The 21,002-nt window shown below is 40.9% G+C and overlaps 1 protein-coding gene across 1 annotated transcript in view; it reads right to left on the bottom strand.

Moving 5' to 3' along the window:
* Positions 1 to 1,792: 1,792 nt before the first annotated feature.
* LOC131929517 (atrial natriuretic peptide receptor 2-like) overlaps positions 1,793 to 21,002 on the bottom strand; it is a 52,906-nt gene continuing 33,696 nt past the window's right edge. The window contains exons 10-19 of the mRNA XM_059285763.1: positions 20,433 to 20,589; positions 19,322 to 19,468; positions 18,362 to 18,477; positions 17,314 to 17,467; positions 15,327 to 15,452; positions 11,241 to 11,351; positions 6,077 to 6,304; positions 5,092 to 5,232; positions 4,074 to 4,367; positions 1,793 to 1,816 (exon numbers count right to left, since the gene is read on the bottom strand). Of these exons, the coding sequence (XP_059141746.1) occupies positions 1,793 to 1,816; positions 4,074 to 4,367; positions 5,092 to 5,232; positions 6,077 to 6,304; positions 11,241 to 11,351; positions 15,327 to 15,452; positions 17,314 to 17,467; positions 18,362 to 18,477; positions 19,322 to 19,468; positions 20,433 to 20,589 (1,498 nt within the window). The remainder of the gene's footprint in view (positions 1,817 to 4,073; positions 4,368 to 5,091; positions 5,233 to 6,076; positions 6,305 to 11,240; positions 11,352 to 15,326; positions 15,453 to 17,313; positions 17,468 to 18,361; positions 18,478 to 19,321; positions 19,469 to 20,432; positions 20,590 to 21,002) is intronic.

The raw sequence follows: 21,002 nt of genomic DNA, 5'->3' as shown, positions 1-21,002 counted from the left end.
TTAAGTACCAGCCCCCCCCCCCCCCTCTTCCCGTTCCGGGAAGTTTTAAGTGTACCCTCCGTCCGAAAACATATCTGACAGAAACCCTGTATACTTGACATAGTTGTATATACGTTGAACGAATATATTGTTAACAGCCCACATGGCCATGAGATCACAAAACTAGATCTAGAGAGGGCACCACTTCGATCTCGACCCCAAACACAGCACCCATTTAAGCCGCTTGTCTATTGTTTATCAGCGGGAGCCAGCCGCTAATTAATTACCGATCGATCGTCTACCTGTTAGTGCAGACTTGGCAGGGGAATCGTCCAGACAAATCCCTGAATCCCCGGATGTGTCCGAGGCGAGCTTCAGGTACTCCGCGTGTCTGGCATGCAAGGTGAAGGCCTCGATGTCTCTTCCCTATTAAAACAAAACGCTCTAGATATAAGCTTTATTTAGTTCACAATCTTTGTTTAAATACTAAAACATGACTCTAACATTTAAATCTCTAAGCTGTAAATATCAAATGTAAGATATATTTAATATACTTGCATATAATGAGTATGTTGTTAAACTAGCAATTTTCGCGAAAGATCCACAATTTACAATACCCACACAACATACACATCGAGCTCTTTCAGACATCTAATTATCACCATGATCACATGTTTCTTTGTTACAAAAATCAATCTCTTCTATGTCCTTCTTTTATTCGTCAACTTCACGCACCGTTATCAAAGTAAACATGGCGGACGAGATCTCATCATAGGATATGTTTTGGTTTCTTTTGGACATTTCTAAATTTATTTTGGCAGCCAAATTAAAAATATTAACCCTTTGAGCCCGCCAGGCCGGTAAACCGGCTTCAACATTAGGCATATATGTCCGAAAAGCCGGTTTTCCGGCCCGACGATCTAGCGTCATATTCCTAGCGGCCGGTATACCGTCTAATTAAATATAATTAGCGGAAGACTGACTAAAACTGCGTATATGTCTTTTGAGTGCGGGATTATGATTTTAAAATTGATTTTTAGGAAAAGTGAAAGTGTTTACATTTCGTAGCAATGCCGCCGAAACGAAAAGTTGAGCCACAGCCGTCGACTTCATCACATAAAGTTGGTGCACAAGATGAAGCAAAAGACCGAAATATCAACAAAAGAAGTAGAATGACTGCATCTCAGGCAATACAACTACTTATTGATTCTGATGAAGAAGATAATATTCCTGGTCTATATTGTGATCATAGTGACGTTGAATTTGAGACTGAACACAGTGACATTGAAATCGACAGTGACAATGAAACTGTTCAAGTACGTTCTGATGCATGTGGTGTCAAGGACAAAGACTTGGCGAAACGAAAAAAAAATGTTTATCGGTGCCAAACATGCGAAGTTTTTCTTTGCATCGGGTCCGGCAGTGATAACTGTTTTATAAGTTATCACACAAAAGTGGACCTCTGGCGTTGAACTAGTATGGCCAGGTATCAATAATAACAAAACAATTACTAAATGTAAATTGGTTTCTTCTATGTTCTATCAAAACAATAATTATGTGTTCGTTTTATATACATTGTTCTGTTCAAACAATGTAAAAAAAAATAAAGATTTTCAGAATCTTGCTGCATTGTTGTTTGATCCTGAGTCTGGATACCAAATTTGGCTTGATTATCTCAAACGGTTCAAAAGTTATAGGCAAAGTTAGAAGCAGATAAGTGAAAATCGGTTTGGGCCTGGAAGCTCAGGAAATGGGAGAAATTAGGTCAGGGAGGCCAGGGCTCAAAGGGTTAATTTTTTTTTATAAATATGTTTCACTTTGTCAGCCATGTTTCCATCTGTAATTTACAATTTAATTTTATAATTCATTACTAATGGGACCAGCTTTGGACCTTACAGAGATAAATTATTGTTGGTCAAAGAAATAAGTGTAGAAAGTGTGTATACTCCAGGGGTTCCCAACCTTTTTTTTTACTCTAGAGCACATTCTAAAATATCGGTAGGGTGGCGGGCACCACCTATTTTAAATCGACAAACTCCTTCCAGAGGCGTAGCGACCCTTCCCGTCACCCGGGGACAAAACTTTCGATTTGCACCCCCCCCCCTGAAACTTTCGATTTGCACCCCCCCTCAAACTTTCGATTTGCACCCCCCCCCCCTCAAACTTTCGATTTGCACCCCCTTCAACCTTTCAATAATGTTTATGAAAAAAATTATGTCTCTGTCGAATAGTGAGAGGCGGGCACATACGAATCGTTTGGCGGGCGCCATGGCGCCCGCGGGCACTGGGTTGGGAACCCCTGGTATACTCCCACCTCTTGCAACAACGTCCACTTTGTTAGCGACAACTTCCCAAAACACACTCAAAGATATCCGTGAAATTTTAATACCATTTTCCCCACTCAATCTGACGATCGAGAATGAATTCATGTGGCCAATCGATGCTCTTCGATAGTTAAAACCATCGCTTAGACTAGAAAGAACCGATACGTTGTATGGTCGACATGCTGTTGTGGCCGACAATGTATCACTTACATTACAACTCACGTGCACTTCCATTACGATACATTTGCTTACGTCAAAACACTTACAAGTCATGTGCTTTCATTACATCACTTACATGACATCGACTGTGCTTACAATTACTTCAGTTACATTACACGACACCACTTACATGACACCACTTACATGACACCACCTAATGACACCACTTACACGACACCACTTACACGACACCACTTACATGACACCACTTAATGACACCACTTACACGGCACCACTTACACGACACCACGTACACGACACCACTTACATGACCACCTACATTACAACACTTACATGACACCAATTACATGACACCACTTACATCACTTACATGACATCGACTGTGCTTACAATTACTTCAGTTACATTACATCACCTGCGCTTGCATGACCCCACTTACATTCCACCACTTACATGACATCACTTACATGACACCACTTAATGACGCCACTTAACGACACCACTTACACGACACCACTTACATTACACCACTTACATGACACCACCTAATGACACCACTTACACGACACCACTTACATTACACCACTTACATGACACCACTTAATGACACCACTTACACGACACCACTTACACGACACCACTTACATGACACCACTTAATGACACCCCTTACACGACACCACTTACACGACACCACGTACACGACACCCCTTACACGACACCACTTACATGACCACCTACATTACAACACTTACATGACACCAATTACATAACACCACTTACTTGACATGACTTACATGACACCACTTACACGACACCACATACACGACAGCTTGCACACGACACCACTTACATGACACCACTTACATGACACCACTTATATGACGCCACTTACATTACAGTTGACCCACTGTCATGACACCACTTACATGACACCATTTACATAACACCACCTACATGACACCACCTACATAACACCACCTACATAACACCACCTACATAACACCACCTACATGACACCACTTACATGACACCACTTACATGACACCACTTATATGACGCCACTTACATTACAGTTGACCCACTGTCATGACACCACTTACATGACACCACCTACATAACACCACCTACATAACACCACCTACATAACACCACCTACATAACACCACCTACATGACACCACTTACATGACACCACTTACATGACACCACTTATATGACGCCACTTACATTACAGTTGACCCACTGTCATGACACCACTTACATAACACCACCTACATAACACCACCTACATGACACCACCTACATGACACCACTTACATGACACCACTTACATGACACCACTTATATGACGCCACTTACATTACAGTTGACCCACTGTCATGACACCACTTACATGACACCACCTACATAACACCACCTACATAACACCACCTACATAACACCACCTACATAACACCACCTACATAACACCACCTACATAACACCACCTACATGACACCATTTACATAACACCACCTACATGACACCACCTACATGACACCACTTACATGACACCCCTTACATAACACCACCTACATGACACCACTTACATTACAGATGACCCACTCTGGCTCCGCCTTAGAGAGCTCAAAATCCGGGTTCTTCTCCAGCTGGCTGTACACGCCCCTGGAGATCCTGACACTGTTGACGTCAGCGCTGGCCAGGAGGGCGTGGCTGACGTCTATGCCGTCACCCAGCAGCACAAACTGCGGGGACGTCACACCTATGTTGCCGGTAGCCACGGTGCCAACATGCGCACCAATACGGAACGGAAATGACCTCACCTGAAGGTCAAGGCTACCTGATGTCTTATCCTGAGTCTCAAAGCTCGATAGCTGCAGAATCTAAATAAAGAACAATCGAATATTAGTTCAGCTTGTTACAGAGGCGTAGCGACCTTTCCCGGCGCCCGGGGACAAACTTTTTGATTTGCACCCCCCCCCCTCAAGATTTCGATTTGCACCCCCCCAACCCCCCTCAAACTTTCAATTTGCACCAAGATTTCGATTTGCACCCCCCCACCCTCAAACTTTCGATTTGCACCCCCTCAACATTTCAATTTATTTTTCCGACCCATTTTGGCGCCCCCTAAGGTCGGCGCCCCCCCTCGCTACGCTACTGGCTTGTTATATTTTATAATGCTGTATTTTTCACATAACTTAATTAAAGTAATGGAAATAACTCATTGTACACCGGCTTTGTCGTTTTACAAGGACAAGGTCTAAATAAATACGTATATATTTATTATATATTTATATATATATATATTCTTTAAGAAAATCAGTGAACTTTGACCTTTTGACGTGAGTGCTTCCACACATCAATACGAATTAAAACATGTCACTCCATTTAGATTTTCCATTTTTTGTGCCGTAATTAGGAGATTAAAGGGGAGGGGGAGTGATTGGACGCGCCAAGGTTACGCTGACCACAAAATAAACGGGAGAGCTTCGATTGGGGTACTTTAAGGCTTGATAATGGCTGGTGGTTAATTAGTGCGTCTTAAAGTAAGCCATAGAGACGACCGTTTAAAACAAATATCGGTCAAATGTAAACAAGTGTCAATACCCTCATGATGTCCAATGCCATGTAAGCCACTGCCTGACATCTGTCATTTAATGTCACTTCCTGTTTGTCCAGGCCTAGAACGAAGGTCTGGGTTTGCTGGAGTTGGTTGTAGGGGCTGTAGGCGTGGTACTTTTTCGTGATCTGGTGAGTAGAGGGTTAACATAACATTTTTAGGATCTGGTGAGTAGAGGGTTAACATAACATTTTTTATGATTTGGTGAGTAGAGGGTTAACACAATATTTTTGTCGTGATCTGGTGAGTAGAGGGTTAACATAACATTTTTTTTCATGATCTGGGGAGGAGAGGGTTAACATAACACTTTTTATGATTTGGTGAGTAGAGAGTTAGCATAACATTTTTATGATCTGGTGAGTAGAGGGTTAACATGGACTAAAACTTTTTAATGGTTCGGTGAGTAGAGGGTTAACATAACATTTTTGTCGTGATCTGGTGAGTAGAGGGTTAACATAACATTTTTTTCGTGGTCTTGTGAGTAGAGGGTTAACATAACATTTTGTCGTGATCGGTGAGTAGAGGGTTAACATGGACTAAAACTTTTTTATGCTCTGGTGAGTATAGGGTTAACATAACATTTTTGTCGGGATCTGGTGAGTAGAGGGTTAACATAATATTGTTTTCATACTCTGATGAGTGAAGGGTCAACATGGAGTGGTGCTTTTTCATGATCTTGTGAATATGGAAGTTACCTTTTAATTGGCATCAATCACCACTGCCAACGGAATATATCAAACTGCTTAACTGCTTATTTACTGCAAAACCATTTTATTTAACTGACTTTAATTTTTCGTCTTGGTGTCACCCCCAAAGTGATGTCATTTTCTCAATGTTGTCACCCACAAATGATGTCACAATATGAGTGATGTCACCCCTGAATGGTGTCCCCCTCTGAAACGTGTCCCCCTCTGAACTGTGTCACCACCTGAATGGTGTCACCATGTGTCACCACTGAGCTGAAAGTCCTACCTGTTTAAGCTGTGACGAGACCCTCCCCAGAAACTTGAACATATTTTGTACTGCCGCCATCTCCATCGTCGTGCCGGTATGGGATACATCCAACATGATCACCCCTAGAGCTGGGTAAATGGTTGATTCCATCTTCTCTCCGGCGCTTATAGCCCTGCTGTAATCGGACGGAACCAACTCTGATATTAGGTTGTCCAGGTCGGACTTGACTGACTGCAGAGCATTTTCCTGTCGTTTAAAAATGATTTAGTTTTAACACAGAAATATCAACAAAAACATGACAATTTTGTGCAGTGGCGTAGCCAGGGATTGGACATAAAAGGTTTAAAAAATAATATAAAATGTTTGATAATATTCCATTGATAATAAATAAATAAATAAATATATATATATATATATATATATATATATATATATATATATATATATATATATATATATATATATATATATATATATATATATATATAGAGAGAGAGAGAGAGAGAGAGAGAGAGAGAGAGAGAGAGAGAGATGGGTTGGGGTCCATGGGATGGTTAATAACCACGTAACCGGTGTCATGCTTTTAGTTTTTAACGATGCCCCCTGTACTTTATTATTAAAACAATGCCCCTGCCTTTTGTCGTTAAATTAATGCCTGTCATTTCTTGCTAAAACAATGCCCCTGCCCTCCCCCCCCCCCCTCCCCCTCCAACCCAGTGTGCTCTAGTTACTGGCAAGTAAGTTTTTTTCCTACTGTGCAAAATTGATTTTGATTTTCAACTTTCAATTGTTCCCTTAATATAACTTGTTTATGGTCCATTTGTTGCAGACTAGCATTGCGATTACAAGCAGTTAATTCGCAATTTTAAAAATCCAAACCGCTACCGACTTGAACACAAACTAGGCACTTCAACCCGCGGAAGACTGTAATTAAAAACGTACTATGCATGAATGATGTCACGCTTTCTTTTTACCTAACCCCCTTCCCCATCGTCACAGTTAAGACCCCCCCCCCTGTAAAATGACGACACACTTAACCTACCCCTCATAACATGGCTTTTAATAGCACTGAGTCAACGTCACCAAAACAAAATCATTGGGAGAAAACAGGGACGAAAAAAAAAACAGGTAACAAATTCAGGAAACAAACTCAAGAAAAAGAAAATACAGTATCAAGTAAAACAAGCATAAAACGGTCATAAATACAAGCATTTAAAAGAAGAAGATGACAGGGTAATTGCTGTTGTTGATGTAAATGTTAATTTTAAAAACGTTTTCTATTTCATGTCTGTCTTTCTTTGTCTCAATCTCTCCTTTTCCATTTTTTTTTCTTTCTCTCTTTAAAAAAAAATATTCTAAATAAAACTATACTAGCCGTCCCGGCCAGGCCCTGCTCTGGCTTCTGTGAAAAACCTTTCTGTTAAAGACCATTACCTGCGTGTTTAGTAATCATCATAAACCCGGCATTGCTCACCCAAACCACGACCAACCAAAACCAAAACAACAAAACGCAAACATAACGCTAACACAATTACAAATACAAACGAAAACAAAAACCTAGCAACAAACCCAACCACAACCACAAACACCAATACAAACACAAAGAAAAAACAAACAAAAAAGCAAACGAAAACAAAAACCTAACAACAAACCCAACCACAAACACCAATACCAACAAAAAAAAAAAAACGAAAAAGCAAACGAAAACAAACCAAATCCAAACGCAAAACCAACCAAAAACACAAATACAAACCCAAACAAAAAAACACAAACAAAAACGAAAAAAGAAAGAACGAAAACAAACCAAATCCAAACGCAAAACCAACCAAAAACACAAATACAAACCCAAACAAAAAAAAATACAAACAAAAACGAAAAAAGAAAGAACAAAAACGAACCAAATCAAAACGCAACCACTAACGCAAACCCACCTAAACACAAAGAAAACACTAACGCGAACATAAACGCCCGGGGCAGAATCGCCTGTTTTAGCTTAATAAACGACTATAGTACCCCAACTTATTCATAGTTTTTGCACTCACTTAAACGAACGCGCCTGTTTCAATTTAATGAACAATTATAATACTCCAAGCTTATCCGTAAAATACCTACAACATTTGCACTTGATCAATCCCCGCTAATTATGTAATTATTTTTTTCCCAACACCAAAACAAAGTAATTAAAAAGTAAATGCTTTTCAACTAATGCAATGATTTCATAAAGGGAAGTAATTGTGTTTTGCCTAATTTATCAAAGGGAAGTAAGCGCTATAGGACTAAATAAAAACATAATTAGAATTTTTGTAAAAGATGATATTTTTTTTAAAACTTGTGTTTAATGAACATGCCGACAATTATTACTATAATTTGAAAAATGAAAATGATTTCCCAACACTTTTAATAGTAATTTTTTAACTCATAAATTTAGACAAACGCGCACGATAATTGATCTAACACTTAAATCCGTAGAAATGCCAACGACAAACATATGCGTTACAGAATTGAGCTTTATATATTAGATTCAATAACACAAGGGGAGATAACATGAATAAAAAGTAGTAGCGAGTTCTCTATCAGCGAACGGAAGGGTGAGTTCACTGACTGCTTCACACAAGATAGAGCAGATCACTAACGTCAATATACGGGACAGATAATGTCGTCTAGAAATAAGATCGTAGACTGCAGATAGGGTTTTAAAAACAGATACCTAAAGTCATGCATGATGTCGACTTAATGAAGAACCAATGGACTAGAGAGAATCAAACTAAAGTACGGATTAACCAGAGTTTCTTTCAGGCATCTCTTCAGGGGATCCCCCCCCCCCCGCCCCGGAAAAATATAATTTATATAGAAAATATATAATTTATAAGTTCGCCCCCGCCCCCATAAAATATCAAGTGCCCCAAACCCTCCCGAAGAAAAAAGTCTGAAAGAAACACTGGGATAAACTATTTCTATTTTTACAGACGGCCACTAAACCACTAAACAGTAGATAATAAAATAAGCATAACATTTGTAACAAGCTTTTTACAACGCAAACCAAAATGTTAAAATAAAATAATGACATTTCTTCAGATTCAAGATTCTAACGCGTTTACAATTGTATCTAAAGAAAGCAAGTTTATTTTATGTTCTTGTTTTTACAGTAATTAAAAAAACTTGTTTATATAAAAGTTTTTATACGTAAAGGTTTTTATACTCATTTTATTATCTGACAAGTAGTAAATGTTTACAGTAAGCATCTATTTTGGTGGGATTTAAAAAAAAGGTGAAGTAAATGTTTACAGTAGGCATCTATTTTGGTGGGATTTAAAAATAAACCGGGAGTGATCTCCCCTAAACTTTCTCGAATATTCTTATATAAAACAACAGGGGATAGGAACCCGGGCTATAGACATGATTTTTAATCCATTTTAAATACTTAAAGTTTTAAAAATAGAATAAAATCTCGTAGACAAATTAATTGCACACCAAGTGAACGCGAAATAAAAAAGCGCATAATAGTGCGCAATATTATTAGTACTTTTAAAATTTACATTAGTTTTTTGAGAAATCGGAAGTAGCGTAAATTACTACTTCCAGTCAACGGAAATTACTCAAAATTTAACAGAAGGTAGAGAATTAGATCTTTTACTTACATGTGAAATTTCATTTATCTATCTGAAATAGTACTCAAGTTATAGGCTTTTGAAAAATTCAAAGTAGAAAAAGTACCACTTCCGGTTATTGGAAATCGCTCAAAAGTTGATACGGATCTTAGATTTTGATAAAATACTTATATATGAAATTTCATCAACCTAGCTGTAACGGTACTCAAGTTATCGTGTTTACACACGGACAGACACACACACAGACACACAGACATACGGACAGAATTGCAAAGCTCAGTTTTTCAGACTGGATTACGCATAAAACTTCTTAATTTTGATAAATCTGGATTGATAATTTTTGCCCGATTAAAATAAGTCCTCTGTACTTCGGATGTGATGAAGGACTGAGGTGTAATACGGTGAAAATTGTTAAAATTTCAAGTGATTTTTGTGCACGATTACAATACTTTCTCTATACTTCGTATATACGAGAAAGTAAAAAGGTGAAGTAAATGTTTACAGTAGGCATCTATTTTGGTGAGATTTAAAAAAAAGGTGAAGTAAATGTTTACAGTAGGCATCTATTTTGGTGGGATTTAGAAAAAATGTGATGTAAATGTTTACAGTAGGCATCTATTGTGGTGGGATTTAGAAAAAAGGTGATGTAAATGTTTACAGTAGGCATCTATTTTTGGGACGGATTTAGAAAAAAGGTGATGTAAATGTTTACAGTAGGCATCTATTTTTGGGACGGATTTAGAAAAAAGGTGATGTAAATGTTTAAAGTAGGCATCTATTTTGGGACGGATTTAGAAAAAAAAGGTGATGTAAATGTTTACAGTAGGCATCTATTTTGGGACGGATTTAGAAAAAAGGTGATGTAAATGTTTACAGTAGACATCTATTGTGGTGGGATTTAGAAAAAAGGTGATGTAAATGTTAAATTTCTTAAAACAATAGACGTGTGGCGGCGTGGTCTAGTGGTTTGGTGGGATGCTATGTAACCAACACCACCGCGGGCTCAGTTCACCCTAATAACGGAACTATAATGGGACTGCGAATCAATAACGGACCTTAAATGCCTTTGACGATAGAACTCGAATTCAAGAATTAGCGCATCATAAAATTGATGCTAACATGACACTACTGAAGCCTATGAGTATGACATCATTCATGAACGACCACCCCTTATTTCTTTTATCAACTGTATCTTTCCACACAAGTTTCAAGTTTTCCGAAGAATACCTGAGCTAGTCTATTCACGGGAGCCTCTGTTTAAGTCAGAATTAGTTGTTGTGCGGCAATTCTGTGTCCCTAGCAAGTTATAAAACAACGAACACCACACGCAATGTTCAACCACTAATACGCGAGCCTCTCTACCGTCACAATACAATTACATAAACCACAACAACAGCACCACAATAAAATACGCGCCACCACCACACGAACCCAGCCACCACCACCACACGAACCCCCCCCACCACCACCACCATCACAAAACGAACCCCGCCATCACCATATATTAAAATCAACACCGCCACATAAACCACTCCATTTAGCACGACCCCACGACCCTATAGACCGACCCTGACCTTGGCCTCCATCTCCTCCTCTAGATGAGCCGTGTAGTCCTCCATGGCCTCCATCATGTTGTCCATGATAGTCTTCCTGCCCGTCCTGTTCCGTCTCAGCATCTTCGTGATCTGGGGGTACAAGAACATCAGCTTTAGTGTGTACACAAGTGTACCCAGCATCTTCGTGATCTGGGGGTACAACAACATCAGCTTTAGTGTGTACACATGTGTACCCAACATCTTCGTGATCTGGGGGTACAACAACATCAGCTTTAGTGTGTACACATGTGTACCCAGCATCTTCGTGATCTGGGGGTACAACAACATCAGCTTTAGTGTGTACACATGTGTACCCAACATCTTCGTGATCTGGGGGTACAACAACATCAGCTTTAGTGTGTACACATGTGTACCCAACATCTTGGTGATCTGGGGTATTAGAACAACATCAGCTTTAGTGTGTACACATGTGTACCCAACATCTTCGTGATCTGGGGGTATGAGAACAACATCAGCTTTAGTGTGTACATATGTGTACCCAACATCTTCGTGATCTGGGGGTACAACAACATCAGCTTTAGTGTGTACACAGCATCTTCGTGATCTGGGAGTACAACAACATCAGCTTTAGTGTGTACACATGTGTACCCAGCATCTTCGTGATCTGGGGGTATTAGAACAACATCAGCTTTAGTGTGTACACATGTGTACCCAGCATGTTCGTGATCTGGGGGTACAAGAACAACATCAGCTTTAGTGTGTACACATGTGTACACAACCTCTTCGTGATCTGGGGGTACAAGAACAACATCAGCTTTAGTGTGTACACATGTGTACCCAACATCTTCGTGATCTGGGGGTATGAGAACAACATCAGCTTTAGTGTGTACACATGTGTACCCAACATCTTCGTGATCTGGGGGTACAAGAACAACATCAGCTTTAGTGTGTACACATGTGTACCCAACATCTTCGTGATCTGGGGGTATGAGAACAACATCAGCTTTATTGAGTACACATGTGTACACAACCTCTTCGTGATCTGGGGTATTAGAACAACATCAGCTTTAGTGTGTACACATGTGTACCCAACATCTTCGTGATCTGGGGGTACAAGAACAACATCAGCTTTAGTGTGTACACATGTGTACCCAACATCTTCGTGATCTGGGGGTACAAGAACAACATCAGCTTTAGTGAGTACACATGTGTAGTACACATACGGTCAGTGTAAGTTAAGTGTGTACACGACACCTCAGTGTAGAATGTTTTCAGACATTTGTGTAGATCTACTACTGAAGAGTGGGGGGGGGGGGAATCAAGCTATGTGTTGTAACATGTTTCTGCTGTTGAAGAACAGAAACAATGAACAACACGTTAGAAACCATCAGTGACGTCGTTTAAGGGCAGCTAGATCTTGCTTTAGTATTGCAAAGGTGAGGGTGTAGGGTAAGGGTAGGGGTAAAATTTGGTTTAAGTTAAACACCGTTATCTACTGACGACATCCCATGTAGTACTATTGAATAACTGGACAGTTAATAAAACTTTATAATATAACCCCTAAACATACCCCTAAACATGACGCCTAAACATAACCCTTAAACATAACCCCTAAACATAACGCCTAAACATAACCCTAAACATAACCCTAAACATAACCCTAAACATAACCCTAAACATAACCCTAAACATAACCCCTAAACATAACCCCTAAACATAACCCTAAACATAACCCCTAAACATAACCCCAATCATAAAGGCCTGTGTGTTAAAACTAGAATATCATGCAACACGAGACTGTTGTAAGACAAATATATTGCCATGGCAACGGTTTGTTTATGTAGGGTCATCTCTCAGGGCCCCTGTCACCCGTAGAACCGATACGTGTTTGCCCGATCTGCTCGCGAGAGTCCATCGGTTTAAAATCGGATCAAGTCATCAGTTTACCGCTTTGATCTGATCGCTGTTCGATATCTCGAGTCTTCTGCTATTGATTTTTAATGATAAGCCACCAGTGGAACCAATGCTACGACAGACCATCAGTGAAGGTCATGCTACAACAGACCATCAGTGAAGGTCATACTACAACAGGTCATCAGTGAAGGTCATGCTACAACAGGTCATCAGTGAAGGTCATGCTAGCAGGCCATCAGTGAAGGTCATGCCATCAGACCATCAGTGAAGGTCATGCTACGACAGGCCATCAGTGAAGGTCATGCCATCAGACCATCAGTGAAGGTCATGCTACGACAGGCCATCAGTGAAGGTCATGCTACGACAGGCCATCATTGAAGGTCATGCTATCAGACCATCAGTGAAGGTCATGCTACAACAGACCATCAGTGAAGGTCATGCTACAACAGACCATCAGTGAAGGTCATGCTACAACAGGTCATCAGTGAAGGTTATGCTACAACAGGTCATCAGTGAAGGTCATGCTACGACAGACCATCAGTGAAGGTCATAGTACGACAGACCATCAGTGAAGGTCATGCTACGAGAGACCAACAGTAAAGGTCATGATGACCGACAGTGAAGGCAGTGTTGGATAGTCCAATACGATGAACCACGAACTCTGAGCATGATTTGAGCAGTGTTTCTTCTAGACTTTTTTCTCCGGGGGGGGGGGTAGATTCAGGAAGGAACACTGGTTTTGATTCGTGTGGTCAAGCGGTAGAGTCTGTGCAGTGTTGGCGTTAAAATCTCGGCTTCCAAGCCGAGGTCCAAATGACCAACATATTTCCAGCGGTGACCGGAATAAAAGCCAAAGAAATAAAAATCAGACGAAACAAGTCACAGAAAACCTGTTGTGAATTTAAAATTTCGAGGGTCAAAAAATATGGATTATGTTTTTAAGTAATGAATTTACAAACTTTTTATTGTAAACTTCAAATTAGTAAACCAAAGGATAATTCACATTATCACATGCTCCCATTTAAAATATTGTTGGAATTGGTTTGGGAGAACTAATTTATAAATAATGTCTTACTTTTGATTCGCGATTTTGAAGTACTATTTGAAAATAAACCGGGAGTGATCTCCCCTAAACTTTCTCGCATATTCTTATATGAAACAACAGGGAATGGCAACTCGGGATATAGACATGACTTTTAATCCATTTTAAATACTTAAACTTTTTAAAATAGAATAAAATCTCGTAGAAAAAAGAATTGCACACCAAGTGAACGTCATATAAAAAGTGTAAAAAAGTGCGGAATATTATTAGTACTTTATAAATTCACATGCGTTTTTTGAGAAATCGGAAATAGCGAAAATTATTACTTCCAGTCAACGGAAATTACTCAAAATTTGATAGAAGGCAGAGAATTAGATCTCTTACTTACAAGTGAAATTTCATTTATCCATCTGAAATAGTACTCAAGTTATAGGCTTTTGAAAAATTCAAAGTAAAAAAGTTCCACTTCCGGTTATCAGAAATCGCTCAAAAGTTGATACGGATCTACGATTTTGATATAATACTTATATATGAAATTTCATCAACCTAGCTGTAACGGTACTCAAGTTATCGTGTTTACACACACACAGACATACGGACAGAATTGGATAATCCAGTTTTTCCGACTCCATTACGCATAAAACGCTAAAATTTTTATAAATCTGGATTTATAATTTTTGCCCGATTAAAATAAGTCCTCTATATCCCAGATGTGATGAAGTACTGAGGAGTAAAACGGTAAAAACTGCCCAAATTTAATGTGATTTTTGTGCACGATTACAAGACTTTCGCTATACTTCGTATATACGAGAAAGTAAAAATACAATTGTGATCGGGTTAGCATATATGTTTCAATCTTAAATTAGAAACCTAACTAGCCTACTTCTGACTAAATTATTAGCCATTTAAACGTAAATATGAAAAATACATCAATTTTAATATAGCTAGATGTAAACAAAAATGTGAGCCCTTTGTTACTGCGATTTCTGTTTATCCAGGACTTTAGTTCCCACTGACTTTTGTTCCAGCGACTTTTGTTCCCCCTGACTTTTGTTCCCGCAACTTTTGTTCCGCGGACCGTTTTCACCAGGACATGTTGTACGCTTATGAAAGCTGATCATTATCTAATAAAGATTAGAACTGTTTACCTGCTCAAATGTAGGTCTGGCTGCAGGTGTGTCTGACCACGCCAGTTCCATCACCTGCCTGATAGTGACCGGTGCTTCAGGACTGGGCTCGGGGCGTAGTCTGTTGTAGACAATGGCGTGGATGATCTGGGGAACAATGGGACGTGATGGGGAACAATGGGACGTGATGGGGAATAATGGGACGTGATGGGGAATAATGGGACGTGATGGGGAATAATGGGACGTGATGGGGAATAATGGGACGTGATGGGGAATAATGGGACGTGATGGGGGATAATGGGACGTGATGGGGGATAATGGGACGTGATGGGGAATAATGGGACGTGATGGGGAATAATAGGACGTCATGGGAATAATGGGACGTGATGGGATATAATGGGACATCATGGGATACGATGGGACGTGATGGGGAATAACGGGACGTGATGGGGAATAATAGGACGTCATGGGATACAATGGGACGTGATGGGGAATAATGGGACGTGATGGGGAATAATGGGACGTGATGGGGAATAATGGGACGTGATGGGGAATAATGGGACGTGATGGGGAATAATATGACGTCATGGGATACAATGGGACGTGATGGGGAATAATGGGACGTGATGGGGAATAATATGACGTCATGGGAATAATGGGACGTGATGGGGAATAATGGGACGTGATGGGGAATAATGGGACGTGATGGGGAATAATGGGACGTGATGGGGAATAATGGGACGTGATGGGGAATAATGGGACGTGATGGGGAATAATATGACGTCATGGGAATAATGGGACGTGATGGGGAATAATGGGACGTGATGGGAAGTAATGGGACGTGATCAAATAATGGGACGTGATCAAATAATGGGACGTGATCAAATAATGGGACGTGATGGGGAATAATGGGACGTGATCAAATAATGGGACGTGATCAAATAATGGGACGTGATCAAATAATGGGACGTGATCAAATAATGGGACGTGATCAAATAATGGGACGTGATGGGCAACAATGGGACGTGATCAAATAATGGGACGTTATGGGATACAATGGGGCGTGATGGGGAATAATATGACGTGATGGGGAATAATATGACGTGATGGGATACAATGGGACGTGATGGGGAATAATGGGACGTGATGGGGAATAATATGACGTCATGGGAATAATGGGACGTGATGGGGAATAATGGGACGTGATGGGGAATAATATGACGTCATGGGAATAATGGGACGTGATGGGGAATAATGGGACGTGATGGGGAATAATGGGACGTGATGGGGAATAATATGACGTCATGGGAATAATGGGACGTGATGGGGAATAATGGGACGTGATGGGGAATAATGGGACGTGATGGGGAATAATGGGACGTGATGGGGAATAATGGGACGTGATGGGGAATAATATGACGTCATGGGAATAATGGGACGTGATGGGGAATAATGGGACGTGATGGGGAATAATGGGACGTCATGGGGAATAATGGGACGTGATGGGGAATAATGGGACGTGATCAAATAATGGGACGTGATCAAATAATGGGACGTGATGGGAAATAAGCGGAGGTAAAAGAGTTCTAGGAAATAATGGGGTCTCATGGGACTCTCTGACTGAGAAACAATGGTTCGTAAAGAGTGCTATTGGGAATAACGGGACGTCTAAGTAGCTATTTGAATGGTAGCCATTGAGCGCTAGGAACTATCAGGGACGAAAATGTGGCTTATTAGGAGTTTGAATGGTAGCAATGGGATGCGATTGGAGCATTGTGATGTTGTATGAAAGGGCTAGCCGATATTAAGGATTTCTTTCTATAGTAGACACATCCATGTCATGTGGTCAAGTCAATGACAGGTGTAGACACATCCATGTCATGTGGTCTAGTCAATGACAGGTGTAAACACATGAATGTCAAATGGTGTACTTAATGAGAGATATAGCTATATACATGTCATATGTCACATGTAGCTACACACGCAAGACCAGACCAGACCAACTGACCTGCTCTGCTGTCATGTGGTCAGCCAGCTCGAAGTACGGGTCATCTCGGGTGAAGATCTCCTGGAGGATGATGGCGTAGCTGTACACGTCACTGGCCTGGTTCGGCCACTCGGAGAATTCGGATCTCAGGATCTCAGGAGCGGTCCAGAAATCTCTGGGGGGGGGGGGGATAGAAGTTGGTCAACTGTAAAGGAAGCAGAACATTGATCCCGAACATCTACCCCCCGTCTATAAGCTCCAAATATATACAACAAAAGCAAACTTTACAAATATGAATGTACAAAACGGACACGATGTATGATGTTATAAAATCTACATGAAACCCTCATTTAGTGGGTAATACGTTTAACTACATTACAAGTAGAGTCCACTAACTTTACCCTTGTACCTGCTAGAGACCTATGCTTTCACTCAACAAATGTTGGTGATGAAGGCTACAGGGGTGGTAATAAACATGGTCTAGGGAGGAGAGGGAGGAGAGGGAGGAGAGGGAGGAGAGGGACCAATAGTGTTCATATCCATATTATGAGAAGTGGAAAAACATGCAGGTGTGGGGGGGGGGGGGGGTAACAGCAGGCGGAAATGACGGGGAACTTCAATTTGAGAAATGGAATAAAATACAATGGGAAGGCGAGGGGGGGGGTGTAATAGCTGGTGGAAATGGGGGTAATATCATAGATCCAGCTACTATATAACTTCTGTTTTTCTTTTTTAAAAGAGACATTGCAATTCGTTCTGCATCGTGCGTTAGATTAAAAAGCTATAATTTTGATGTATGAGTATTTCAAAAGAACGTGTGTACAGACTACTCAGGTTAACACTGGGCAGTCTCGAGATAATTAAAAAAACAGCAATTATATCGGTCTAAATTTTTTTTTTAAAAGATCAATCAAATCGATCTAATTTAAAAAAAAAGATCAATCGAATCGATCTAAAATACACACAAAAAAATGATCACCGCCGCTGTTGGAAGAATTATCCGTTGATTAAACCTAAAGCCCCAACAAAATACAATTTTCTGCTGCGCCATTTAAACCATGTGACTCACTTGAAGACCGCCTCGAACTGGTCACCGTACAGACAACCTTTGGCCCTCATCACAAGCAGGGGGTTTCTCCTCGGGTTCTCCACAGACAGAAGTTTCAGGAACTCCCAGTCGCCTATCTAAAAAAAAAAAAAAACAAATAACAACGCATAATTTGAAATGTAATTAACGTGATAATTGGGGAGCGTTGTGCAATTATTTTCGTACCCTGGATAGATTAAATAAAGTATTTTGATGAGGATATTACATTTAATTGAAGTTATGAGTGATCGATATTTGGAAAAAAAAATTCACTGCAATGGTCTTTCGTGTGGTGCTTTGATATGAGGCTTTATTATGGGAATTAGACATGGGGCTTTATTGTTCCACTGTTCCGGAGGTGGTGTAGTATTTTGTTAGCTACGGTATGGTATATTGCCGGTATTCGATGGCATGTAGCCCTAACGTATTCGATGGTGAGACATGTAGCCCTAACGTATTCGATGGTGACGCATGTAGCCCTAACGTATTCGATGGTGACGCATGTAGCCCTAACGTATTCGATGGTGAGACATGTAGCCCTAACGTATTCGATGGTGACGCATGTAGCCCTAACGTATTCTATAGTGATACACGTAGCCCTAACTGTGTTTGTCATTTGAATGCTGTAGATAATCTAAGAAGAGCGAGTTTTGTTTTACATTTTTCTTTTTTTGTGTTTTCTTGTATTTCTTGCACATGACATCACATGACAGCACACGACAGCACACGACAGCCCATGAAGGACATGACAGCATATGACAGCACATGACAGCATATGACAGCACATGAAAACACATGACAACAGATGACATCACATTACATCACATGACATCACATGACAACACATGACAGCACATGACAGCACATGACAGCACATGACATCACATGACAGCACATGACAGCACATGAAGCCTATAACGAGCAGTGACCGAGTGCACTCACCTTGACTGTCCACTTATTGTCCAGCATGCAGCAGTATGACGTCAGCATGCCGTGTACCAGACCATTGACGTGCAGAAATGCCATGCCAGCAGCGATCTCTACGGCCAGCGAGACCTTGAAGTCTGTGGTCAAGTTGAACTTGCCGTTCTGGGGGAACAAGACAGCAGAATCAGTTGTGGTCAAGTGGAACTTGCCGTTCTGGGGGAACAAGACAACAGAATCAGGTGTGGTCAAGTTGAACTTGCCGTTCTGGGGAAACAAGACAACAGTGGTAGGCAGGTCTCCCATTATACGCCGATGTTAACGATTTTGTTAGGCCATGAGATCACAAATTTTCGAGAGCATGTTGGTAGATAACGTGGTGTGTTATTTTTACATGTAGCTCGTTCAAGACAGCTACACACACAAAATTAACTGCAAGAGGGCCTAGAAAGTTTCCTTGTCACAGAAGTCCCCCAACCTTACCTGTAGGACATCCAAGATAGTCACCCAACCTTACCTGTAGGACATCCAAGATAGTCCCCCAACCTTACCTGTAGGACATCCAAGATAGTCCCCCAACCTTACCTGTAGGACATCCAAGATATTCCCCCAACCTTACCTGTAGGACATCCTAGATAGTCACCCAACCTTACCTGTAGGACATCCAAGATGGTCCCCCAACCTTACCTGTAGAACATCCAAGATAGTCCTCCAACCTTACCTGTAGAACATCCAAGATAGTCCCCCAACCTTACCTGTAGGACATCCAAGATAGTCCCCCAACCTTACCTGTAGGACATCCAAGATATTCCCCCAACCTTACCTGTAGGACATCCTAGATAGTCACCCAACCTTACCTGTAGGACATCCAAGATATTCCCCCAACCTTACCTGTAGGACATCCTAGATAGTCACCCAACCTTACCTGTAGGACATCCTAGATAGTCACCCAACCTTACCTGTAGGACATCCTAGATAGTCACCCAACCTTACCTGTAGGACATCCAAGATGGTCCCCCAACCTTACCTGTAGAACATCCAAGATAGTCCCCCAACCTTACCTGTAGGACATCCAAGATAGTCACCCAACCTTACCTGTAGGACATCCAAGATAGTCACCCAACCTTACCTGTAGGACATCCAAGATGGTCCCCTTGGCACAAAAGTCCCCCACGATGTACCTGTCCTCCTCCAACTCCGTCAGACCGAAGAACCTGACGACGTTGGTGTTGATGATGGAGTCTCTCATCCATATCATCGTCTTCTTCATCTCACGGTTTATCGACCTGGTGACCAACACAACAAAGGTTATTGACCTGATGACCAACACAACAAAGGTTATTGACCTGGTGACCAACACAACAAAGGTTATTGACCTGGTGACCAACACAACAAAGGTTAGTGACCTGGTGACCAACACAACAAAGGTTAGTGACCTGGTGACCAACACAACAAAGGTTATTGACCTGGTGACCAACACAACAAAGGTTATTGACCCGGTGACCAACACCACAAAGGTTATTGACCTGGTGACCAACACAACAAAGGTTATTGACCTGGTGACCAGCACAACAAAGGTTATTGACCTGGTGACCAACACAACAAAGGTTATTGACCTGGTGACCAACACAACAAAGGTTATCGACCTGGTGACCAACAAAGGTTATTGACCTGGTGACCAACAAAGGTTATTGACCTG

The sequence above is a fragment of the Physella acuta genome, unplaced genomic scaffold (genome assembly GCF_028476545.2).
Source record: "Physella acuta isolate Inbredline_101_S28 unplaced genomic scaffold, ASM2847654v3 ptg001642l, whole genome shotgun sequence".
NCBI classification, from domain to species: Eukaryota; Metazoa; Mollusca; class Gastropoda; family Physidae; genus Physella; species Physella acuta.
Note: the sequence above shows the minus strand (reverse complement) of the source record. Positions and strands in the feature narration are given on the sequence as shown.